This window comes from Oncorhynchus keta, unplaced genomic scaffold (genome assembly GCF_023373465.1).
Source record: "Oncorhynchus keta strain PuntledgeMale-10-30-2019 unplaced genomic scaffold, Oket_V2 Un_contig_5107_pilon_pilon, whole genome shotgun sequence".
NCBI lineage: Eukaryota > Metazoa > Chordata > Actinopteri > Salmoniformes > Salmonidae > Oncorhynchus > Oncorhynchus keta.
This window is the reverse complement of record NW_026288120.1, coordinates 128114-154549: the sequence shown is the minus strand read 5'-3', so window position 1 is coordinate 154549 and position 26436 is coordinate 128114. Positions and strand designations below refer to the sequence as shown.

At 46.7% G+C, this 26436-nt stretch overlaps 1 protein-coding gene and 3 long non-coding RNA genes across 7 annotated transcripts; all 4 read left to right on the top strand.

The window, feature by feature from the left end:
* Window positions 1-189: 189 nt before the first annotated feature.
* Window positions 190-26393, top strand: LOC127925096 (transmembrane protein 39A-B-like; the record flags this gene model as incomplete). Its single annotated transcript, XM_052509901.1, has 5 exons — window positions 190-242; window positions 16273-16489; window positions 19741-19928; window positions 22009-22129; window positions 24648-26393. Coding segments are annotated over 5 exons (855 nt in total), but the record flags the coding sequence as incomplete, so codon positions are not given.
* On the top strand, window positions 514-1390 carry LOC127925101 (uncharacterized). The gene is made up of 4 exons (XR_008119727.1): window positions 514-623; window positions 1029-1193; window positions 1229-1296; window positions 1331-1390. It is a non-coding gene; the product is annotated as an uncharacterized LOC127925101 (long non-coding RNA).
* LOC127925100 (uncharacterized) lies at window positions 16519-17742 on the top strand. Of its 4 annotated transcripts, none has more exons than XR_008119726.1 (3): window positions 16519-16646; window positions 17082-17179; window positions 17229-17741. It is a non-coding gene; the product is annotated as an uncharacterized LOC127925100 (long non-coding RNA). The 4 variants fall into 4 exon arrangements; XR_008119724.1 differs by lacking the exons at window positions 16519-16646; window positions 17082-17179 and adding exons at window positions 16687-16743; window positions 17033-17081 and having other exon boundaries at window positions 17229-17742; XR_008119725.1 differs by lacking the exon at window positions 16519-16646 and adding an exon at window positions 16687-16743 and having other exon boundaries at window positions 17033-17179; window positions 17229-17742.
* Window positions 19943-21521, top strand: LOC127925099 (uncharacterized). Its single transcript, XR_008119721.1, has 4 exons — window positions 19943-20238; window positions 20292-20598; window positions 20647-20797; window positions 21053-21521. It is a non-coding gene; the product is annotated as an uncharacterized LOC127925099 (long non-coding RNA).
* Window positions 26394-26436: the final 43 nt, after the last annotated feature.

The window sequence follows — 26436 nt, the reverse complement described above, 5'->3', positions numbered from 1 at the left end:
TATCTAGTTGATTTAACACATGGTTCTTTATTTCCCTTGTCCTCTCTCTCTTTCTCTCTCCTCTCTTTCATTTCTCTTTCGCTCTCCATTTTCTCCCTCTTTCATCCCTGTCTCTCTGTGCAACAGGTTTGGGGTGTATGTTCCCCTGTGTTGCTTCCATCAGGAGAGTAGGGCCCAGCCAGTACTTAGCCTTCAGACTGTAGTTACTCAGACCAGGACCTGTCCCACGGGCCCTTCTTCAGGTAAATATAAAACACACACAGGTAAACATAAACACACACACTCCCCTTCTTCAGGTAAACATAAACACACACACTCTTATTCAGGTAAACATAAACACACACACTCCCCTTATTCAGGTAAACATAAACACACACACTCCCTTCTTCAGGTAAACATAAACACACACACTCCCTTCTTCAGGGTAAACATAAACACACACACTCCCTTATTCAGGTAAACATAAACACACACACACTCCCTTATTCAGGTAAACATAAACACACACACACTCCCTTATTCAGGTAAACATAAACACACACACTCCCCTTATTCAGGTAAACATAAACACACACACTCCCCTTATTCAGGTAAACATAAACACACACACTCCCCTTATTCAGGTAAAACATAAACACACACACTCTTCTTCAGGTAAACATAAACACACACACTCCTTCTTCAGGTAAACATAAACACACACACACTCCCCTTATTCAGGTAAACATAAACACACACACACACTCCCCTTATTCAGGTAAACATAAACACACACACACACTCCCCTTCTTCAGGTAAACATAAACACACACACACACTCCCTTCTTCAGGTAAACATAAACACACACACACACTCCCCTTCTAAACACACACACACTCCCCTTCTTCAGGTAAACATAAACACACACACACACACACTCCCTTCTTCAGGTAAACATAAACACACACACACACACTCCCTTATTCAGGTAAACATAAACACACACACCATTCAGGTAAACATAAACACACACACACTCTTTATTCAGGTAAACATAAACACACACACTCCCCTTATTCAGGTAAACATAAACACACACACTCCCCTTATTCAGGTAAACATAAACACACACACTCCCCTTATTCAGGTAAACATAAACACACACACTCCCCTTATTCAGGTAAACATAAACACACACACTCCCCTTATTCAGGTAAACATAAACACACACACACACCCCTTATTCAGGTAAACATAAACACACACACTCCCCTTATTCAGGTAAACATAAACACACACACACTCCCCTTATTCAGGTAAACATAAACACACACACACTCCCTTATTCAGGTAAACATAAACACACACACACTCCCCTTATTCAGGTAAACATAAACACACACACACTCCCCTTATTCAGGTAAACATAAACACACACACACTCATAAACTCCCCTTATTCAGGTAAACATAAACACACACTCTCCTTATTCACACACACTCCCCTTTATTCAGGTAAACATAAAATAAACAAAACATTCAGGTAAACATAAACACACTCCCCTTATTCAGGTAAACATAAACAAAAACAGGTAAACATAAACACACACACTCCCCTTATTCAGGTAAACATAAACAAACACACACACTCCCCTTATTCAGGTAAACATAAACAAACACACACATTCAGGTCAAACACACTTATTCAGGTAAACATAAACAAACACCCACAGGTAAACACCCCTTATTCAGGTAAACATAAACAAACACACACACAAACTCCCCTTATTCAGGTAAACATAAACAAACACACACACTAAACATAAACAAACACACACACACTCCCTTATTCAGGTAAACATAAACACACACACACACCCCTTATTCAGGTAAACAAATGAAACAACAGGCTTCAATGTTCTCTCCCCAGCCAAACACACCCTTCTGGTCAGAGTGGGGGACAGAACATTGATTTAAACAATGTCAATGAAAGTTCCTGTGAAGTGGGTGGAATCAGAGGCAGTCAGGAACTCTTGATTTCTTCTCTCTCACAGCCTGGGACAGATTCCTCTTTTTTGATTGTGTGAGTTTAGTCCGTGGTCTTTTCAGCTGACACCCCACCTAAAGGCTGGGCATTTGAAGTACCATAGAGAGTACACTGCAAAGAGACAACAATGTGATATTCCTGTCATGTGACGTTTTCATAAATGCAATAATAGTGTCATTTTAAAAATAATGAAACTGAATGAGACAGAAGAGGACTTGACTTTTGTCTGATCTGTTTTATTTCTGTGTCTGTATTAATAATGACAGTAGGAGCGCTGGGCCCCGTATCCACAAAGAGGCTCAGAGTAGAAAATTGCTATTAAGTGCTGAGAATAGAGAATCTCCTGCTCTTATGGTTCAGAATACAAGCTATTCATGAAACCTCTAGTCGTAAGAGTCCTACCTAGTTGACAGATCTTTAGGACACCAGCTGTCCTAATCAATTACCAGTTACCAGCAGGCTTCTTCTTTATGAGAATCATTATTTTAAAACAAGCTTCTTGCAAATAGAGAAGGGCAGTGAGTCAGTGGTACCTGCGCCATAGTCAGGCAGTTGCTTTGGAGATGTTGAAAGAATGTTTTTGATATTTCTGTTTGATAAATCTAGACTTAAATGCAACATTATTTTCAATTGTCATTTTTATTACAAAAAATGTACACCTTTTTCTCCCCAATTTCGTGGGATCCAATTGGTAGTTTACAGTCTTGTCTCGTCGCTGCAACTACTGTACGGACTCGGGAGAGGTCGAAGGTCAAGAGCTGTGAGTCCTCCGAAACACAACCCAACCAAGCCGCACTGCTTCTTGACACAATGCCCGCTTAACCCGGAAGCCAGCCGCACTAATGTGTCGGAGGAAACTCCATACACCTGGCCACCGTGTCAGCGTGCAATGCGCCCGGCCCGTCACAGAAGTCGCTAGTGCGCGATGGGACAAGGACTTCCCCGCTGGCCAAACCCTTCCCTAACCCGGACGACGCTGGGCCAATTGTGTGCAGCCCCATGAGTCTCCCGGTCGCGGTCTCCCGGTCGTGTTTTAATGTACAGTCACATCCACTGTGGTTGTCTGACACATGCTATTGGGTTCAGAGTGAGGGATTATTCTCCATCCACTGTGGTTGTCTGACACATGCTATTGGGTTCAGAGTGAGGGATTATTCTCCATCCACTGTGGTTGTCTGACACATGCTATTGGGTTCAGAGTGAGGGATTATTCTCCATCCACTGTGGTCTGACACATGCTATTGGGTTCAGAGTGAGGATTATTCTCCATCCACTGTGGTTGTCTGACACATGCTATTGGGTTCAGAGTGAGGGATTATTCTCCATCCACTGTGGTTGTCTGACACATGCTATTGGGTTCAGAGTGAGGGATTATTCTCCATCCACTGTGGTTGTCTGACACATGCTATTGGGTTCAGAGTGAGGGATTATTCTCCATCCACTGTGGTTGTCTGACACATGCTATTGGGTTCAGAGTGAGGGATTATTCTCCATCCACTGTGGTTGTCTGACACATGCTATTGGGTTCAGAGTGAGGGATTATTCTCCATCCACTGTGGTTGTCTGACACATGCTATTGGGTTCAGAGTGAGGGATTATTCTCCATCCACTGTGGTTGTCTGACACATGCTATTGGGTTCAGAGTGAGGGATTATTCTCCATCCACTGTGGTTGTCTGACACATGCTATTGGGTTCAGAGTGAGGGATTATTCTCCATCCACTGTGGTTGTCTGACACATGCTATTGGGTTCAGAGTGAGGATTATTCTCCATCCACTGTGGTTGTCTGACACATGCTATTGGGTTCAGAGTGAGGGATTATTCTCCATCCACTGTGGTTGTCTGACACATGCTATTGGGTTCAGAGTGAGGGATTATTCTCCATCCACTGTGGTTGTCTGACACATGCTATTGGGTTCAGAGTGAGGGATTATTCTCCATCCACTGTGGTTGTCTGACACATGCTATTGGGTTCAGAGTGAGGGATTATTCTCCATCCACTGTGGTTGTCTGACACATGCTATTGGGTTCAGAGTGAGGGATTATTCTCCATCCACTGTGGTTGTCTGACACATGCTATTGGGTTCACAGTGAGGGATTATTCTCCATCCACTGTGGTGGTCTGACACATGCTATTGGGTTCAGAGTGAGGGATTATTCTCCATCCACTGTGGTGGTCTGACACATGCTATTGGGTTCAGAGTGAGGGATTATTCTCCATCCACTGTGGTTGTCTGACACATGCTATTGGGTTCAGAGCGAGGGATTATTCTCCATCCACTGTGGTTGTCTGACACATGCTATTGGGTTCAGAGTGAGGGATTATTCTCCATCCACTGTGGTTGTCTGACACATGCTATTGGGTTCAGAGTGAGGGATTATTCTCCATCCACTGTGGTTGTCTGACACATGCTATTGGGTTCAGAGTGAGGGATTATTCTCCATCCACTGTGGTTGTCTGACACATGCTATTGGGTTCAGAGTGAGGGATTATTCTCCATCCACTGTGGTTGTCTGACACATGCTATTGGGTTCAGAGTGAGGGATTATTCTCCATCCACTGTGGTTGTCTGACACATGCTATTGGGTTCAGAGTGAGGGATTATTCTCCATCCACTGTGGTTGTCTGACACATGCTATTGGGTTCAGAGTGAGGGATTATTCTCCATCCACTGTGGTTGTCTGACACATGCTATTGGGTTCAGAGTGAGGGATTATTCTCCATCCACTGTGGTTGTCTGACACATGCTATTGGGTTCAGAGTGAGGGATTATTCTCCATCCACTGTGGTTGTCTGACACATGCTATTGGGTTCAGAGTGAGGGATTATTCTCCATCCACTGTGGTTGTCTGACACATGCTATTGGGTTCAGAGTGAGGGATTATTCTCCATCCACTGTGGTTGTCTGACACATGCTATTGGGTTCAGAGTGAGGGATTATTCTCCATCCACTGTGGTTGTCTGACACATGCTATTGGGTTCAGAGTGAGGGATTATTCTCCATCCACTGTGGTTGTCTGACACATGCTATTGGGTTCAGAGTGAGGATTATTCTCCATCCACTGTGGTTGTCTGACACATGCTATTGGGTTCAGAGTGAGGGATTATTCTCCATCCACTGTGGTTGTCTGACACATGCTATTGGGTTCAGAGTGAGGGATTATTCTCCATCCACTGTGGTTGTCTGACACATGCTATTGGGTTCAGAGTGAGGGATTATTCTCCATCCACTGTGGTTGTCTGACACATGCTATTGGGTTCAGAGTGAGGGATTATTCTCCATCCACTGTGGTTGTCTGACACATGCTATTGGGTTCAGAGTGAGGGATTATTCTCCATCCACTGTGGTTGTCTGACACATGCTATTGGGTTCAGAGTGAGGGATTATTCTCCATCCACTGTGGTTGTCTGACACATGCTATTGGGTTCAGAGTGAGGGATTATTCTCCATCCACTGTGGTTGTCTGACACATGCTATTGGGTTCAGAGTGAGGGATTATTCTCCATCCACTGTGGTTGTCTGACACATGCTATTGGGTTCAGAGTGAGGGATTATTCTCCATCCACTGTGGTTGTCTGACACATGCTATTGGGTTCAGAGTGAGGGATTATTCTCCATCCACTGTGGTTGTCTGACACATGCTATTGGGTTCAGAGTGAGGGATTATTCTCCATCCACTGTGGTTGTCTGACACATGCTATTGGGTTCAGAGTGAGGGATTATTCTCCATCCACTGTGGTTGTCTGACACATGCTATTGGGTTCAGAGTGAGGGATTATTCTCCATCCACTGTGGTGGTCTGACACATGCTATTGGGTTCAGAGTGAGGGATTATTCTCCATCCACTGTGGTTGTCTGACACATGCTATTGGGTTCAGAGTGAGGATTATTCTCCATCCACTGTGGTTGTCTGACACATGCTATTGGGTTCAGAGTGAGGGATTATTCTCCATCCACTGTGGTTGTCTGACACATGCTATTGGGTTCAGAGTGAGGGATTATTCTCCATCCACTGTGGTTGTCTGACACATGCTATTGGGTTCAGAGTGAGGGATTATTCTCCATCCACTGTGGTTGTCTGACACATGCTATTGGGTTCAGAGTGAGGGATTATTCTCCATCCACTGTGGTTGTCTGACACATGCTATTGGGTTCAGAGTGAGGGATTATTCTCCATCCACTGTGGTTGTCTGACACATGCTATTGGGTTCAGAGTGAGGGATTATTCTCCATCCACTGTGGTTGTCTGACACATGCTATTGGGTTCAGAGTGAGGGATTATTCTCCATCCACTGTGGTTGTCTGACACATGCTATTGGGTTCAGAGTGAGGGATTATTCTCCATCCACTGTGGTTGTCTGACACATGCTATTGGGTTCAGAGTGAGGGATTATTCTCCATCCACTGTGGTTGTCTGACACATGCTATTGGGTTCAGAGTGAGGGATTATTCTCCATCCACTGTGGTTGTCTGACACATGCTATTGGGTTCAGAGTGAGGGATTATTCTCCATCCACTGTGGTTGTCTGACACATGCTATTGGGTTCAGAGTGAGGGATTATTCTCCATCCACTGTGGTTGTCTGACACATGCTATTGGGTTCAGAGCGAGGGATTATTCTCCATCCACTGTGGTTGTCTGACACATGCTATTGGGTTCAGAGTGAGGGATTATTCTCCATCCACTGTGGTTGTCTGACACATGCTATTGGGTTCAGAGTGAGGGATTATTCTCCATCCACTGTGGTGGTCTGACACATGCTATTGTGTTCAGAGCGAGGGATTATTCTCCATCCACTGTGGTTGTCTGACACATGCTATTGGGTTCAGAGTGAGGGATTATTCTCCATCCACTGTGGTTGTCTGACACATGCTATTGGGTTCAGAGTGAGGATTATTCTCCATCCACTGTGGTTGTCTGACACATGCTATTGGGTTCAGAGTGAGGGATTATTCTCCATCCACTGTGGTTGTCTGACACATGCTATTGGGTTCAGAGTGAGGGATTATTCTCCATCCACTGTGGTCTGACACATGCTATTGGGTTCAGAGTGAGGGATTATTCTCCATCCACTGTGGTTGTCTGACACATGCTATTGGGTTCAGAGTGAGGGATTATTCTCCATCCACTGTGGTTGTCTGACACATGCTATTGGGTTCAGAGTGAGGGATTATTCTCCATCCACTGTGGTTGTCTGACACATGCTATTGGGTTCAGAGTGAGGGATTATTCTCCATCCACTGTGGTTGTCTGACACATGCTATTGGGTTCAGAGTGAGGGATTATTCTCCATCCACTGTGGTTGTCTGACACATGCTATTGGGTTCAGAGTGAGGGATTATTCTCCATCCACTGTGGTTGTCTGACACATGCTATTGGGTTCAGAGTGAGGGATTATTCTCCATCCACTGTGGTTGTCTGACACATGCTATTGGGTTCAGAGTGAGGGATTATTCTCCATCCACTGTGGTTGTCTGACACATGCTATTGGGTTCAGAGTGAGGGATTATTCTCCATCCACTGTGGTTGTCTGACACATGCTATTGGGTTCAGAGTGAGGGATTATTCTCCATCCACTGTGGTTGTCTGACACATGCTATTGGGTTCAGAGTGAGGGATTATTCTCCATCCACTGTGGTTGTCTGACACATGCTATTGGGTTCAGAGTGAGGGATTATTCTCCATCCACTGTGGTTGTCTGACACATGCTATTGGGTTCAGAGTGAGGGATTATTCTCCATCCACTGTGGTTGTCTGACACATGCTATTGGGTTCAGAGTGAGGGATTATTCTCCATCCACTGTGGTTGTCTGACACATGCTATTGGGTTCAGAGTGAGGGATTATTCTCCATCCACTGTGGTTGTCTGACACATGCTATTGGGTTCAGAGTGAGGGATTATTCTCCATCCACTGTGGTTGTCTGACACATGCTATTGGGTTCAGAGTGAGGGATTATTCTCCATCCACTGTGGTTGTCTGACACATGCTATTGGGTTCAGAGTGAGGGATTATTCTCCATCCACTGTGGTTGTCTGACACATGCTATTGGGTTCAGAGTGAGGGATTATTCTCCATCCACTGTGGTTGTCTGACACATGCTATTGGGTTCAGAGTGAGGGATTATTCTCCATCCACTGTGGTTGTCTGACACATGCTATTGGGTTCACATGCTATTGAGGAGGATTATTCTCCATCCACTGTGGTTGTCTGACACATGCTATTGGGTTCAGAGTGAGGGATTATTCTCCATCCACTGTGGTTGTCTGACACATGCTATTGGGTTCAGAGTGAGGGATTATTCTCCATCCACTGTGGTTGTCTGACACATGCTATTGGGTTCAGAGTGAGGGATTATTCTCCATCCACTGTGGTTGTCTGACACATGCTATTGGGTTCAGAGTGAGGGATTATTCTCCATCCACTGTGGTGGTCTGACACATGCTATTGGGTTCAGAGTGAGGGATTATTCTCCATCCACTGTGGTTGTCTGACACATGCTATTGGGTTCAGAGTGAGGGATTATTCTCCATCCACTGTGGTTGTCTGACACATGCTATTGGGTTCAGAGTGAGGGATTATTCTCCATCCACTGTGGTTGTCTGACACATGCTATTGGGTTCAGAGTGAGGGATTATTCTCCATCCACTGTGGTTGTCTGACACATGCTATTGGGTTCAGAGTGAGGGATTATTCTCCATCCACTGTGGTTGTCTGACACATGCTATTGGGTTCAGAGTGAGGGATTATTCTCCATCCACTGTGGTTGTCTGACACATGCTATTGGGTTCAGAGTGAGGGATTATTCTCCATCCACTGTGGTTGTCTGACACATGCTATTGGGTTCAGAGTGAGGGATTATTCTCCATCCACTGTGGTTGTCTGACACATGCTATTGGGTTCAGAGTGAGGGATTATTCTCCATCCACTGTGGTTGTCTGACACATGCTATTGGGTTCAGAGTGAGGGATTATTCTCCATCCACTGTGGTCTGACACATGCTATTGGGTTCAGAGTGAGGGATTATTCTCCATCCACTGTGGTTGTCTGACACATGCTATTGGGTTCAGAGTGAGGGATTATTCTCCATCCACTGTGGTTGTCTGACACATGCTATTGGGTTCAGAGTGAGGGATTATTCTCCATCCACTGTGGTTGTCTGACACATGCTATTGGGTTCAGAGTGAGGGATTATTCTCCATCCACTGTGGTTGTCTGACACATGCTATTGGGTTCAGAGTGAGGGATTATTCTCCATCCACTGTGGTTGTCTGACACATGCTATTGGGTTCAGAGTGAGGGATTATTCTCCATCCACTGTGGTCTGACACATGCTATTGGGTTCAGAGTGAGGGATTATTCTCCATCCACTGTGGTTGTCTGACACATGCTATTGGGTTCAGAGTGAGGGATTATTCTCCATCCACTGTGGTCTGACACATGCTATTGGGTTCAGAGTGAGGGATTATTCTCCATCCACTGTGGTCTGACACATGCTATTGGGTTCAGAGTGAGGGATTATTCTCCATCCACTGTGGTTGTCTGACACATGCTATTGGGTTCAGAGTGAGGGATTATTCTCCATCCACTGTGGTTGTCTGACACATGCTATTGGGTTCAGAGTGAGGGATTATTCTCCATCCACTGTGGTGGTCTGACACATGCTATTGGGTTCAGAGTGAGGGATTATTCTCCATCCACTGTGGTCTGACACATGCTATTGGGTTCAGAGTGAGGGATTATTCTCCATCCACTGTGGTGGTCTGACACATGCTATTGGGTTCAGAGTGAGGGATTATTCTCCATCCACTGTGGTCTGACACATGCTATTGGGTTCAGAGTGAGGGATTATTCTCCATCCACTGTGGTGGTCTGACACATGCTATTGGGTTCAGAGTGAGGGATTATTCTCCATCCACTGTGGTTGTCTGACACATGCTATTGGGTTCAGAGTGAGGGATTATTCTCCATCCACTGTGGTGGTCTGACACATGCTATTGGGTTCAGAGTGAGGGATTATTCTCCATCCACTGTGGTGGTCTGACACATGCTATTGGGTTCAGAGTGAGGGATTATTCTCCATCCACTGTGGTTGTCTGACACATGCTATTGGGTTCAGAGTGAGGGATTATTCTCCATCCACTGTGGTGGTCTGACACATGCTATTGGGTTCAGAGTGAGGGATTATTCTCCATCCACTGTGGTGGTCTGACACATGCTATTGGGTTCAGAGTGAGGGATTATTCTCCATCCACTGTGGTTGTCTGACACATGCTATTGGGTTCAGAGTGAGGGATTATTCTCCATCCACTGTGGTCTGACACATGCTATTGGGTTCAGAGTGAGGGATTATTCTCCATCCACTGTGGTCTGACACATGCTATTGGGTTCAGAGTGAGGGATTATTCTCCATCCACTGTGGTTGTCTGACACATGCTATTGGGTTCAGAGTGAGGATTATTCTCCATCCACTGTGGTTGTCTGACACATGCTATTGGGTTCAGAGTGAGGGATTATTCTCCATCCACTGTGGTGGTCTGACACATGCTATTGGGTTCAGAGTGAGGATTATTCTCCATCCACTGTGGTCTGACACATGCTATTGGGTTCAGAGTGAGGGATTATTCTCCATCCATTGTGGTGGTCTGACACATGCTATTGGGTTCAGAGTGAGGGATTATTCTCCATCCACTGTGGTTGTCTGACACATGCTATTGGGTTCAGAGTGAGGGATTATTCTCCATCCACTGTGGTTGTCTGACACATGCTATTGGGTTCAGAGTGAGGGATTATTCTCCATCCACTGTGGTGGTCTGACACATGCTATTGGGTTCAGAGTGAGGATTATTCTCCATCCACTGTGGTGGTCTGACACATGCTATTGGGTTCAGAGTGAGGGATTATTCTCCATCCACTGTGGTGGTCTGACACATGCTATTGGGTTCAGAGTGAGGGATTATTCTCCATCCACTGTGGTTGTCTGACACATGCTATTGGGTTCAGAGTGAGGGATTATTCTCCATCCACTGTGGTGGTCTGACACATGCTATTGGGTTCAGAGTGAGGGATTATTCTCCATCCACTGTGGTCTGACACATGCTATTGGGTTCAGAGTGAGGGATTATTCTCCATCCACTGTGGTGGTCTGACACATGCTATTGGGTTCAGAGTGAGGGATTATTCTCCATCCACTGTGGTCTGACACATGCTATTGGGTTCAGAGTGAGGGATTATTCTCCATCCACTGTGGTGGTCTGACACATGCTATTGGGTTCAGAGTGAGGGATTATTCTCCATCCACTGTGGTGGTCTGACACATGCTATTGGGTTCAGAGTGAGGGATTATTCTCCATCCACTGTGGTTGTCTGACACATGCTATTGGGTTCAGAGTGAGGGATTATTCTCCATCCACTGTGGTGGTCTGACACATGCTATTGGGTTCAGAGTGAGGGATTATTCTCCATCCACTGTGGTGGTCTGACACATGCTATTGGGTTCACAGTGAGGGATTATTCTCCATCCACTGTGGTGGTCTGACACATGCTATTGGGTTCAGAGTGAGGGATTATTCTCCATCCACTGTGGTTGTCTGACACATGCTATTGGGTTCACAGTGAGGGATTATTCTCCATCCACTGTGGTTGTCTGACACATGCTATTGGGTTCAGAGTGAGGGATTATTCTCCATCCACTGTGGTTGTCTGACACATGCTATTGGGTTCAGAGTGAGGGATTATTCTCCATCCACTGTGGTGGTCTGACACATGCTATTGGGTTCAGAGTGAGGGATTATTCTCCATCCACTGTGGTGGTCTGACACATGCTATTGGGTTCACAGTGAGGGATTATTCTCCATCCACTGTGGTGGTCTGACACATGCTATTGGGTTCAGAGTGAGGGATTATTCTCCATCCACTGTGGTTGTCTGACACATGCTATTGGGTTCACAGTGAGGGATTATTCTCCATCCACTGTGGTTGTCTGGCACATGCTATTGGGTTCACAGTGAGGGATTATTCTCCATCCACTGTGGTGGTCTGACACATGCTATTGGGTTCAGAGTGAGGGATTATTCTCCATCCACTGTGGTTGTCTGGCACATGCTATTGGGTTCACAGTGAGGGATTATTCTCCATCCACTGTGGTTGTCTGGCACATGCTATTGGGTTCACAGTGAGGGATTATTCTCCATCCACTGTGGTTGTCTGACACATGCTATTGGGTTCAGAGTGAGGGATTATTCTCCATCCACTGTGGTTGTCTGGCACATGCTATTGGGTTCAGAGTGAGGATTATTCTCCATCCACTGTGGTTGTCTGACACATGCTATTGGGTTCAGAGTGAGGGATTATTCTCCATCCACTGTGGTTGTCTGACACATGCTATTGGGTTCAGAGTGAGGGATTATTCTCCATCCACTGTGGTTGTCTGACACATGCTATTGGGTTCAGAGTGAGGGATTATTCTCCATCCACTGTGGTTGTCTGACACATGCTATTGGGTTCAGAGTGAGGGATTATTCTCCATCCACTGTGGTTGTCTGACACATGCTATTGGGTTCAGAGTGAGGGATTATTCTCCATCCACTGTGGTGGTCTGACACATGCTATTGGGTTCAGAGTGAGGGATTATTCTCCATCCACTGTGGTTGTCTGACACATGCTATTGGGTTCAGAGTGAGAGATTATTCTCCATCCACTGTGGTTGTCTGACACATGCTATTGGGTTCACAGTGAGGGATTATTCTCCATCCACTGTGGTGGTCTGACACATGCTATTGGGTTCAGAGTGAGGGATTATTCTCCATCCACTGTGGTTGTCTGACACATGCTATTGGGTTCACAGTGAGGGATTATTCTCCATCCACTGTGGTGGTCTGACACATGCTATTGGGTTCAGAGTGAGGGATTATTCTCCATCCACTGTGGTGGTCTGACACATGCTATTGGGTTCACAGTGAGGGATTATTCTCCATCCACTGTGGTGGTCTGACACATGCTATTGGGTTCAGAGTGAGGGATTATTCTCCATCCACTGTGGTTGTCTGACACATGCTATTGGGTTCACAGTGAGGATTATTCTCCATCCACTGTGGTTGTCTGGCACATGCTATTGGGTTCACAGTGAGGATTATTCTCCATCCACTGTGGTGGTCTGACACATGCTATTGGGTTCAGAGTGAGGGATTATTCTCCATCCACTGTGGTTGTCTGGCACATGCTATTGGGTTCACAGTGAGGGATTATTCTCCATCCACTGTGGTTGTCTGGCACATGCTATTGGGTTCACAGTGAGGGATTATTCTCCATCCACTGTGGTTGTCTGACACATGCTATTGGGTTCAGAGTGAGGGATTATTCTCCATCCACTGTGGTTGTCTGGCACATGCTATTGGGTTCAGAGTGAGGGATTATTCTCCATCCACTGTGGTTGTCTGACACATGCTATTGGGTTCAGAGTGAGGGATTATTCTCCATCCACTGTGGTTGTCTGACACATGCTATTGGGTTCAGAGTGAGGGATTATTCTCCATCCACTGTGGTTGTCTGACACATGCTATTGGGTTCAGAGTGAGGGATTATTCTCCATCCACTGTGGTTGTCTGACACATGCTATTGGGTTCAGAGTGAGGGATTATTCTCCATCCACTGTGGTTGTCTGACACATGCTATTGGGTTCAGAGTGAGGGATTATTCTCCATCCACTGTGGTTGTCTGACACATGCTATTGGGTTCAGAGTGAGGATTATTCTCCATCCACTGTGGTTGTCTGACACATGCTATTGGGTTCAGAGTGAGGGATTATTCTCCATCCACTGTGGTTGTCTGACACATGCTATTGGGTTCAGAGTGAGGGATTATTCTCCATCCACTGTGGTTGTCTGACACATGCTATTGGGTTCAGAGTGAGGGATTATTCTCCATCCACTGTGGTTGTCTGACACATGCTATTGGGTTCAGAGTGAGGGATTATTCTCCATCCACTGTGGTTGTCTGACACATGCTATTGGGTTCAGAGTGAGGGATTATTCTCCATCCACTGTGGTTGTCTGACACATGCTATTGGGTTCAGAGTGAGGGATTATTCTCCATCCACTGTGGTTGTCTGACACATGCTATTGGGTTCAGAGTGAGGGATTATTCTCCATCCACTGTGGTTGTCTGACACATGCTATTGGGTTCAGAGTGAGGGATTATTCTCCATCCACTGTGGTTGTCTGACACATGCTATTGGGTTCAGAGTGAGGGATTATTCTCCATCCACTGTGGTTGTCTGACACATGCTATTGGGTTCAGAGTGAGGGATTATTCTCCATCATTGGATGTTGCCAATTATTTGAATGATTACTTAATGGCAAACTTAGGCAGGAAATGCCAACAACGAACAGTGAGTGATCCATAGTATTCATACATAAAAAAACTGATAATGAAACAATGTTTTTCTAAGTTATAATTTTGTGAAGTTGGTCTGGGAGAGGTGGAATAATTGTTATCGATCAATAATGACCAACCTCCTGGCATTGACAACTTAGATGGAAAGCTACTGAGGAGTGGCTCTAGAGTCAGCTACCATCCCATCTGTCATATCTTTAATCTGAGCCCCGAGGAAAGTCTTTGTCCTCAGGCCTGAAGGGAAGCCAAAGTCATTTCACTACCCAAGAGTGGTGAAGCGGCTTTTACTGGTTCTAACAGCAGACCAATCAGCTGGCTGCCAGCTCTTAGCAAACTGTTGGGGGAATTGTTTTTGGCCAAATACAATGCTGTTTCTCTGTAAACAAATTAACAACAGACTTTCAGCATGCTTATAGAGAAGGGCACTCAATATGTACTGCACTGACACGAATGACTGACTGGTTGAAAGAAATTGATATTAAGAAGATTGTGGGAGCTGTACTGTTAGATTTCAGTGCAGCCTTTGATATTATTGACCATAACCTGTTGTTGAGAACATATGTGTGGTGGCTTTTCAACCTCGTGGATTCAGAGCCATGTATCTAATAGAGCTCAGAGGGTTTTCTTTAATGGAAGCTTCTCTAATGTCAAACATGTGAATTGTCGTGTACCGCAGGGAAGCTCTCTAGGACTTCTTTTCTATTTCTACCACTGGCATTTAACAAAGCATTTGTGTCTATGTATTCAATCATATACACATCAGAAACCACAGCTAATGAAGTCACTGAAACCCTTAACAAAGAGTTACAGTCTGTTTTGGAATGGGTGGCCAGTAATAACCTGTCCTGAACATCTCTAAAACTAAGACCATTGTATTTGGTACAAATCATTCCCTATGTTCTGGACCTCAGCTGAATCTGGTAATGAATGGTGTGGCTGTTGAACAAGTTGAGGAGACTAAATTACCTGGCGTTACCTTAGATTGTAAACTGTCATGGTCAAAACATATAGATTTAATGGTTGTAGAGATGGGGAGAAGCTTAGCCGTAATAAAGAGATGCTCTGCTTTATTGACACCACACAAAGCAAGTTCTGCAGGTTCTAGTTTTATCTTATCTTGATTATTGTCCAGCCATGTGGTCAAGTGCTACAAAGAAAGACCTAGTTAACCTGCAGCTGGCCCAGAACAGAGCAGAACGTCTTGCTCTTCATTGTAATCAGAGTGATAATATTAAAACTATGCATGCCAGTCTCTCTTGGCTAAGAGCTGAGGAAAGACTGACTGCTAGGGCTAGGCGGTATACCGTATTTGACTATATACCAGTATTGATGCACGGACCGGTTTGGGTTTTTACTTTACCTTCTATAGCGGTATTGAATGTTTGGTTTGTTAAATGGGATACGCCGTGTGAAACGCTCTTACCCCACCAGACATGCCACCAGGGTCTTTTCACAGTCTCCAGGTCCAGAACATATTCAAGGAAACGTACAGTATTATACAGAGCCATGAGTGTATGGAACTCCCATCTCATTTAAAAAATATATATCTTATTTATTTAACCAGGTAGACCAGTTGAGAACAAGTTCTCATTTGCAACTGCGACCTGGCCAAGATAAAGCAAATCAGTGCGACACAAACAACAAAGTTACACATGGAATAAATAAACATGCAGTCAATAACACAATAGACAAGTCTATATACAGTGTGTGCAAATGAGGTAAGATAAAGGAGGTAAGGCAATAAATAGGCCATGGTGGTGAAGTAAATGACAAATTAGCAATTAAACACGAGTGACACCTGGAGACTAGAAAAACTGATCCTAGATCATTCTTACTTCTCTCTCTCCTCCAGGCCTAAGGACTTCCTAGCGTTACTAAGGGAGAACCTGAGAGAGCAGTTCACCACTCCAGGCCACATCCCCCACCACACCTGTCCCCAGCCCCCGTCTCCAGAACTCATCCGCAGCGAGGTGGAAGAACTCCGGAGCGACTTCAACCGTCGCATCAAGGAAGTTCTCTTCAACTCCCTCTTCAGCGCTTACTACGTAGCCTTCCCCCCCCTCTGCTTCGTCCAAGGTACAAACCTAACCCTTACTACGTAGCCTTCCTCTCTGCTTCATCAAGGTACAAACCCTAACCCTTACTACGTAGCCTTCCTCTCTGCTTCATCAAGGTACAAACCCTAACCCTTACTACGTAGCCTTCCTCCCCCTCTGCTTCGTCAAGGTACAAACCCTAACCCTTACTACGTAGCCTCCTCTCTGCTTCATCAAGGTACAAACCCTAACCCTTACTACGTAGCCTTCCTCCCTGCTTCATCAAGGTACACACCCTAACCCTTACTACGTGGCCTTCCTCCCTGCTTCATCAAGGTACAAACCTAACCCTTACTACATAGCCTTCCTCTCTGCTTCATCAAGGTACAAACCCTAACCCTTACTACGTAGCCTCCCTCTCTCTGCTTCATCAAGGTACAAACCCTAACCCTTACTACGTAGCCTCCTCTCTGCTTCAAGGTACAAACCTAACCCTTACTACGTAGCCTCCCTCTCTGCTTCATCAAGGTACAAACCCTAACCCTTACTACGTAGCCTCCTCTCTGCTTCATCAAGGTACAAACCCTAACCCTTACTACGTAGCCTTCCTCCCTGCTTCATCAAGGTACAAACCCTAACCCTTACTACGTAGCCTCCCTCTCTGCTTCATCAAGGTACAAACCCTAACCCTTACTACGTAGCCTTCCTCCCTGCTTCATCAAGGTACACACCCTAACCCTTACTACGTAGCCTCCTCTCTGCTTCATCCAAGGTACAAACCCTAACCCTTACTACGTAGCCTTCCTCCCTGCTTCATCAAGGTACAAACCCTAACCCTTACTACGTAGCCTTCCTCCCTGCTTCATCAAGGTACAAACCCTAACCCTTACTACGTAGCCTTCCTCCCTGCTTCATCAAGGTACAAACCCTAACCCTTACTACGTAGCCTTCCTCCCTGCTTCATCAAGGTACAAACCCTAACCCTTACTACGTAGCCTTCCTCTCTGCTTCATCAAGGTACGTCACACTTCCTCTCCCTCTCCTTCCTCCACTCTTTCCCTCCCTCTAGCAGTTTGCTGCTTTCCTTCTCCTCCCCTCCCCGTTATCCAAGGAACTGTCAACCCTGCTGGTACTCATCTCCGCTCCCCGTTATCCAAGGAACTGTCAACCCTGCTGGTACTCATCTCCCCTCCCCGTTATCCAAGGAACTGTCAACCCTGCTGGTACTCATCTCCCCTCCCCGTTATCCAAGGAACTGTCAACCCTGCTGGTACTCATCTCCCCTCCCCGTTATCCAAGGAACTGTCAACCCTCCTGGTACTCATCTCTCCTCCCCGTTATCCAAGGAACTGTCAACCCTCTTGGTACTCATCTCTTCTCTCCGTTATCCAAGGAACTGTCAACCCTCCTGGTACTCATCTCCCCTCCCCGTTATCCAAGGAACTGTCAACCCTCCTGGTACTCAACTCCCCTCCCCGTTATCCAAGGAACTGTCAACCCTGCTGGTACTCATCTCCCCTCTCCGTTATCCAAGGAACTGTCAACCCTCCTGGTACTCATCTCCCCTCTCCGTTATCCAAGGAACTGTCAACCCTCCTGGTACTCATCTCCCCTCCCCGTTATCCAAGGAACTGTCAACCCTCCTGGTACTCATCTCCCCTCTCCGTTATCCAAGGAACTGTCAACCCTCCTGGTACTCATCTCCCCTCTCCGTTATCCAAGGAACTGTCAACCCTCCTGGTACTCATCTCCCCTCCCCGTTATCCAAGGAACTGTCAACCCTCCTGGTACTCATCTCCCCTCTCCGTTATCCAAGGAACTGTCAACCCTCCTGGTACTCATCTCCCCTCCCCGTTATCCAAGGAACTGTCAACCCTCCTGGTACTCATCTCCCCTCCCCGTTATCCAAGGAACTGTCAACCCTCTTGGTACTCATCTCCCCTCTCCGTTATCCAAGGAACTGTCAACCCTCCTGGTACTCATCTCCCCTCTCCGTTATCCAAGGAACTGTCAACCCTGCTGGTACTCATCTCCCCTCCCCGTTATCCAAGGAACTGTCAACCCTCCTGCTACTCATCTCCCCTCTCCGTTATCCAAGGAACTGTCAACCCTCCTGGTACTCATCTCCCCTCCCCGTTATCCAAGGAACTGTCAACCCTCCTGCTACTCATCTCCCCTCCCCGTTATCCAAGGAACTGTCAACCCTCTTGGTACTCATCTCTCCTCTCCGTTATCCAAGGAACTGTCAACCCTCCTGGTACTCATCTCCCCTCTCTGTTATCCAAGGAACTGTCAACCCTCCTGGTACTCATCTCCCCTCCCCGTTATCCAAGGAACTGTCAACCCTCCTGGTACTCATCTCCCCTCTCCGTTATCCAAGGAACTGTCAACCCTCCTGGTACTCATCTCCCCTCCCCGTTATCCAAGGAACTGTCAACCCTCCTGGTACTCATCTCCCCTCTCCGTTATCCAAGGAACTGTCAACCCTCCTGCTACTCATCTCCCCTCCCCGTTATCCAAGGAACTGTCAACCCTCCTGGTACTCATCTCCCCTCCCCGTTATCCAAGGAACTGTCAACCCTCTTGGTACTCATCTCTCCTCTCCGTTATCCAAGGAACTGTCAACCCTCCTGGTACTCATCTCCCCTCTCTGTTATCCAAGGAACTGTCAACCCTCCTGGTACTCATCTCCCCTCTCCGTTATCCAAGGAACTGTCAACCCTGCTGGTACTCATCTCCCCTCTCCGTTATCCAAGGAACTGTCAACCCTCCTGGTACTCATCTCCCCTCTCCGTTATCCAAGGAACTGTCAACCCTCCTGGTACTCATCTCTCCTCTCCGTTATCCAAGGAACTGTCAACCCTGCTGGTACTCATCTCACCTCCCCGTTATCCAAGGAACTGTCAACCCTCTTGGTACTCATCTCCCCTCTCCGTTATCCAAGGAACTGTCAACCCTGCTGGTACTCATCTCCCCTCCCCGTTATCCAAGGAACTGTCAACCCTGCTGGTACTCATCTCCCCTCCCCGTTATCCAAGGAACTGTCAACCCTCCTGGTACTCATCTCCCCTCCCGTTATCCAAGGAACTGTCAACCCTCCTGGTACTCATCTCCCCTCCCCGTTATCCAAGGAACTGTCAACCCTCCTGGTACTCATCTCACCTCCCCTGAGTCTTTGTGTGTTCACAGTTTCCTCCTTCAGTCTCCAGGTATCCTAGGTGCTGTCTCCTGCGTTTGTGTTAAGGCCCCTGAACCCTAAAACGTGTTCTTCTCTCCCCCTCCAGAGTACCCAGTACTATGACATGCGCTGGTCCTGTGAGCACCTGATCATGGTGTGGATCAATGCGTTTGTGATGCTGATGAGCCAGCTGTTACCTCCCAGCTACTGTGACCTGCTGCACCGCTCTGCAGCCCACCTGGGGCGCTGGCAGAAGCTGGAGCACGGATTCTACAGCAACGCGCCACAGCATGTGTAGGTGGTCCCCACACACACACACTACTACAGCAACGGCCTACAGCACGCTTAGGTGGTCCCCACACACACACACTACTACAGCAACGACCTACAGCACGCTTAGGTGGTCCCCACACACACACACTACTACAGCAACGACCTACAGCACGCTTAGGTGGTCCCCACACACACACACTACTACAGCAACGACCTACAGCACGCTTAGGTGGTCCCCACACACACACACTACTACAGCAACGGCCTACAGCACGCTTAGGTGGTCCCCACACACACACACTACTACAGCAACGACCTACAGCACGCTTAGGTGGTCCCCACACACACACACACTACTACAGCAACGGCCTACAGCACGCTTAGGTGGTCCACACACACACACACTACTACAGCAACGGCCTACAGCACGCTTAGGTGGTCCACACACACACACACTACTACAGCAACGGCCTACAGCACGCTTAGGTGGTCCCCACACACACACACTACTACAGCAACGGCCTACAGCACGCTTAGGTGGTCCCCACACACACACACTACTACAGCAACGGCCTACAGCACGCTTAGGTGGTCCCCACACACACACACTACTACAGCAACGGCCTACAGCAACGCTTAGGTGGTCCCCACACACACACACTACTACAGCAACGGCCTACAGCACGCTTAGGTGGTCCCCCACACACACTACTACAGCAACGGCCTACAGCACGCTTAGGTGGTCCCCACACACACACACTACTACAGCAACGGCCTACAGCACGCTTAGGTGGTCCCCACACACACACTACTACAGCAACGGCCTACAGCACGCTTAGGTGGTCCCCACACACACACACTACTACAGCAACGGCCTACAGCACGCTTAGGTGGTCCCCACACACACACACTACTACAGCAACGGCCTACAGCACGCTTTAGGTGGTCCCCACACACACACAATACTACAGCAACGGCCTACAGCACGCTTAGGTGGTCCCCACACACACACAATACTACAGCAACGGCCTACAGCACGCTTAGGTGGTCCCCACACACACACTACTACAGCAACGGCCTACAGCACGCTTAGGTGGTCCCCACACACACACACTACTACAGCAACGGCCTACAGCACGCTTTAGGTGGTCCCCACACACACACACTACTACAGCAACGGCCTACAGCACGCTTAGGTGGTCCCCACACACACACTACTACAGCAACGGCCTACAGCACGCTTAGGTGGTCCCCACACACACACACTACTACAGCAACGGCCTACAGCACGCTTAGGTGGTCCCCACACACACACACTACTACAGCAACGGCCTACAGCACGCTTAGGTGGTCCCCACACACACACACTACTACAGCAACGGCCTACAGCACGCTTAGGTGGTCCCCACACACACACACTACTACAGCAACGACCTACAGCACGCTTAGGTGGTCCACACACACACACACTTCTACAGCAACGACCCACAGCACGCTTAGGTGGTCCCCACACACACACACACACACTTCTACAGCAACGACCCACAGCACGCTAAAGGTGCTCCCCACACACACACACACACACACACACTTCTACAGCAACGACCCACAGCACGCTAAGGTGCTCCCCACACACACATACTTCTACAGCAACGGCCCACAGCACGCTTAGGTGGTCCCCACACACACACACACACACACATACTTCTACAGCAACGGCCCACAGCACGCTTAGGTGGTCCACACACACACACACACACACACACACACACACACACACACACACACACACACACACACACACATACTTCTACAACAACGCCCCGCAACACTTGTGTCAGTACGTAGCCCAACCTTTTCTCCTGGAGAACTAGAGATATGCAGGATTTTATTCCAACACATCTGACTCTAATCAACTGTTCTTCAGGACTCTACCAGGAGCGTTAGAGCAGGGATGGAGTAAAGCCCTGCATAAGGAGGCTGTCTCCAGGAAGAGGGTTAGCCACCCTGCTGTCCACCAGGCTGTCTAGTCTTCTAGGCAGGGTTCTATTTGATCTGTCGGCTGTAGGATCAATCTCCACCTCTTCGTTGTGTGTTGCAGGTGGTCTGAGAGTACAGTCTGGCCCCAGGGGGTGTTGGTACGTCACAGTCGTAGCCTGTACAAGGCTGTAGGACCCTACAACGTGGCCCTGCCCTCAGACGTCTCCCACGCTAGGTTTTACGTGAGTCACTGCCTTTCACTAGACCCTTTAGTCTGTGTGTTTTATGTACTGCCTTTCACTAGACCCTTTAGTCTGTGTGTGTTTATGTACTGCCTTTCACTAGACCCTTTAGTCTGTGTGTTTATGTACTGCCCATGTACTGCCTTTCACTAGACCCTTTAGTCTGTGTGTGTTTATGTACTGCCTTTCACTAGACCCTTTAGTCTGTGTGTGTTTATGTACTGCCTTTCACTAGACCCTTTAGTCTGTGTGTGTTTATGTACCGCCTTTCACTAGACCCTTTAGTCTGTGTGTTTATGTACTGCCTTTCACTAGACTCTTTAGTCTGTGTGTGTTTATGTACTGCCCATGTACTGCCTTTCACTAGACCCTTTAGTCTGTGTGTGTTTATGTACCGCCTTTCACTAGACCCTTTAGTCTGTGTGTTTATGTACTGCCTTTCACTAGACTCTTTAGTCTGTGTGTGTTTATGTACTGCCCATGTACTGCCTTTCACTAGACCCTTTAGTCTGTGTGTTTATGTACTGCCTTTCACTAGACCCTTTAGTCTGTGTGTGTTTATGTACTGCCCATGTACTGCCTTTCACTAGACCCTTTAGTCAGTGTGTTTATGTACTGCCTTTCACTAGACCCTTTAGTCTGTGTGTGTTTATGTACTGCCTTTCACTAGACCCTTTAGTCTGTGTGTTTATGTACTGCCTTTCACTAGACCCTTTAGTCTGTGTGTGTTTATGTACTGCCTTTCACTAGACCCTTTAGTCTGTGTGTGTTTATGTACTGCCTTTTACTAGACCCTTTAGTCTGTGTGTGTTTATGTGTTGCCCATGTACTGCCTTTCACTAGACCCTTTAGTCTGTGTGTTTATGTACTGCCTTTCACTAGACCCTTTAGTCTGTGTGTGTTTATGTACCGCCTTTCACTAGACCCTTTAGTCTGTGTGTTTATGTACTGCCTTTCACTAGACTCTTTAGTCTGTGTGTGTTTATGTACTGCCCATGTACTGCCTTTCACTAGAACCTTTAGTCTGTGTGTGTTTATGTACCGCCTTTCACTAGACCCTTTAGTCTGTGTGTGTTTATGTACTGCCCATGTACTGCCTTTCACTAGACCCTTTAGTCTGTGTGTTTATGTACTGCCTTTCACTAGACCCTTTAGTCTGTGTGTGTTTATGTACTGCCCATGTACTGCCTTTCACTAGACCCTTTAGTCAGTGTGTTTATGTACTGCCTTTCACTAGACCCTTTAGTCTGTGTGTGTTTATGTACTGCCTTTCACTAGACCCTTTAGTCTGTGTGTTTATGTACTGCCTTTCACTAGACCCTTTAGTCTGTGTGTGTTTATGTACTGCCTTTCACTAGACCCTTTAGTCTGTGTGTGTTTATGTACTGCCTTTCACTAGACCCTTTAGTCTGTGTGTGTTTATGTACTGCCTTTCACTAGACCCTTTAGTCTGTGTGTGTTTATGTACTGCCTTTCACTAGACTCTTTAGTCTGTGTGTGTTTATGTACTGCCTTTCACTAGACCCTTTAGTCTGTGTGTGTTTATGTACTGCCTTTCACTAGACCCTTTAGTCTGTGTGTGTTTATGTACTGCCTTTTACTAGACCCTTTAGTCTGTGTGTGTTTATGTACTGCCCATGTACTGCCTTTCACTAGACCCTTTAGTCTGTGAGTTTATGTACTGCCTTTCACTAGACCCTTTAGTCTGTGTGTTTATGTACTGCCTTTCACTAGACCCTTTAGTCTGTGTGTGTTTATGTACTGCCCATGTACTGCCTTTCACTAGACCCTTTAGTCTGTGTGTTTATGTACTGCCTTTCACTAGACCCTTTAGTCTGTGTGTTTATGTACTGCCCATGTACTTCCTTTCACTAGACCCTTTAGTCTGTGTGTGTTTATGTACTGCCTTTCACTAGACCCTTTAGTCTGTGTGTTTATGTACTGCCTTTCACTAGACCCTTTAGTCTGTGTGTGTTTATGTACTGCCCATGTACTGCCTTTCACTAGACCCTTTAGTCTGTGAGTTTATGTACTGCCTTTCACTAGACCCTTTAGTCTGTGTGTTTATGTACTGCCCATGTACTTCCTTTCACTAGACCCTTTAGTCTGTGTGTGTTTATGTACTGCCTTTCACTAGACCCTTTAGTCTGTGTGTTTATGTACTGCCCATGTACTTCCTTTCACTAGACCCTTTAGTCTGTGTGTGTTTATGTACTGCCTTTCACTAGACCCTTTAGTCTGTGTGTTTATGTACTGCCTTTCACTAGACCCTTTAGTCTGTGTGTTTATGTACTGCCTTTCACTAGACCCTTTAGTCTGTGTGTGTTTATGTACTGCCTTTCACTAGACTCTTTAGTCTGTGTGTGTTTATGTACTGCCTTTCACTAGACTCTTTAGTCTGTGTGTGTTTATCTCCTGCCCATGTACTGCCTTGAGACTTCCCTTTTATTTACAAGTCTAACTATAAATAGATGTTTATAAATAAATACCAGTTGTGATATTATTTATTGTGTTGCAGTTCCTTTTCCACAAGCCGTTGCGGATCCTGAACCTGTTAATCTGGATCGAGTCCAGCGTAGTCCTGTACCAGTTGTACTCCCTGCTCCGCTCTGACAGCTGGAACCACACCCTGTCCCTGGGCCTCATCCTGTTCTGTAACTACTACGTCCTCTTCAAGCTGCTCCGGGACCGCATCGTGCTGGGCAAGGCCTACTCCTTCCCTGTTACCTCCAGTACCGGGTCCGGCACCACCAACAGCACCGCCACCAACGGCCTGGGGCTCAAGTCCCAGTGACACCCCAGGAGAGGGTTCTGGAGCTGGGGACGTGGGTTGGGATACTCCCTAGCCTCCCTGCCACTATGGCTGTACAGAAGGGGTGGAGGTGAGAGAGGGGGTCGGCGTGCGGCAGGACTGTGAACTCATATTGTTTTGATACTGTTCTATTTTTCATGCAATGTTTATACCTATTTAAATAATATTTTATTTTGTATACTGTTTTCAAAAGTAACAGGGCATTACGGTTGTATTGTCATGTGATGTTTGTTGTTGCTTCATGGTGCAAAGCGATTGGATGGGAGAGAGAGAGTTGTGTTCTTGATGCCATGAGGCCCCACCCACGTGCTGTGCTAAGCTCTTCCTCCTATGCTCACCGCGTTCCGACTTCCACCAAAGATGCTTAAAGAAGGCTCCAGAGCCAATCAGATGGCACCGGCGGCCAATCAAGGAAGAGACTTTGGCTCGGTTGGCCAATCAAGGAAGCGACTGAGGAGACCCCGCCTCTCCTGCACACTGCCTCTTTAGAGAACATATTCATCCCTTTACGGTGTTTTATTAGGTTTCGTAGCAAGACCGTCTGCAGTTTGGCCATGAGCGCTGACTCTGGTGCCTGTAGAACATACCCACGTCCCAAATGGCACCCTATTCACTACATAGTGCACCGCTTTTGACCAGAGCCTTATTAGCCCAGGTTAAAATTAGTGCACTATGTAGGGAATAGGGTATAATTTGGGACAGGCCCAATGTCTTCTTTGCAGTGTCATGTTCATTCAGGTCATTAATTTACCACAAATTGCCGCTCTTCATTTCACTGTGCCTGAGAAGCGAAAAACATAGATATAGTCTGAATAGAATGGACACCACCACCGCAACAGATTGCATGACCGTTTTTCTAGATGGGAGACGAACCGCATTGAATGTGCAGACGTGTGTATGTGCTTTACTTTCCAGTGTGTGCTTGAAATTAAATTACAAATGGCACTTGGTATCTTCAATGCTACAAGTTGTGCTCAGCTGCTAGCAGTGTTATTTTAAACAGCTTGCCTTGTTGCCAGTCCCAGATGACGATGTGGGATGGCTTCTAGTGCCATAACTGTCCACTCATCCATTCTATCTTGTTCCTTTTCTATGAGCAGCTGATCTAGAATGATTCATGTTTTATCAACGTGCCAAAATCCCAGGTTGCCTGTATGATCATGTTTGTTCACGGGCGCGTTCCACCTTGTCTTTTAATGCAGTCCTGGCGCCTCTCAGCAGATTGCTATATGAAATGAATGATGAATGTGGTACCTGCGATGTTGGCAGGATGACTGCAATAAAGATGACCTGGAACGCTAGCTGTGTGTTTACATTTTCAGTGGGTGAGGTGGGAGGAAGATGGAGGGGGGAGACATGGACTATCGTATGGCTCACAGTGTTTGATTTTCGATGAGCATTTTTTTTATGCCGTTGAAATATGAAATAAAAAAAATAAAAATAAAAATGCTGTTAAACTGACTTGTGAAATGTTTGTTTGTCCATGAAACCGTGT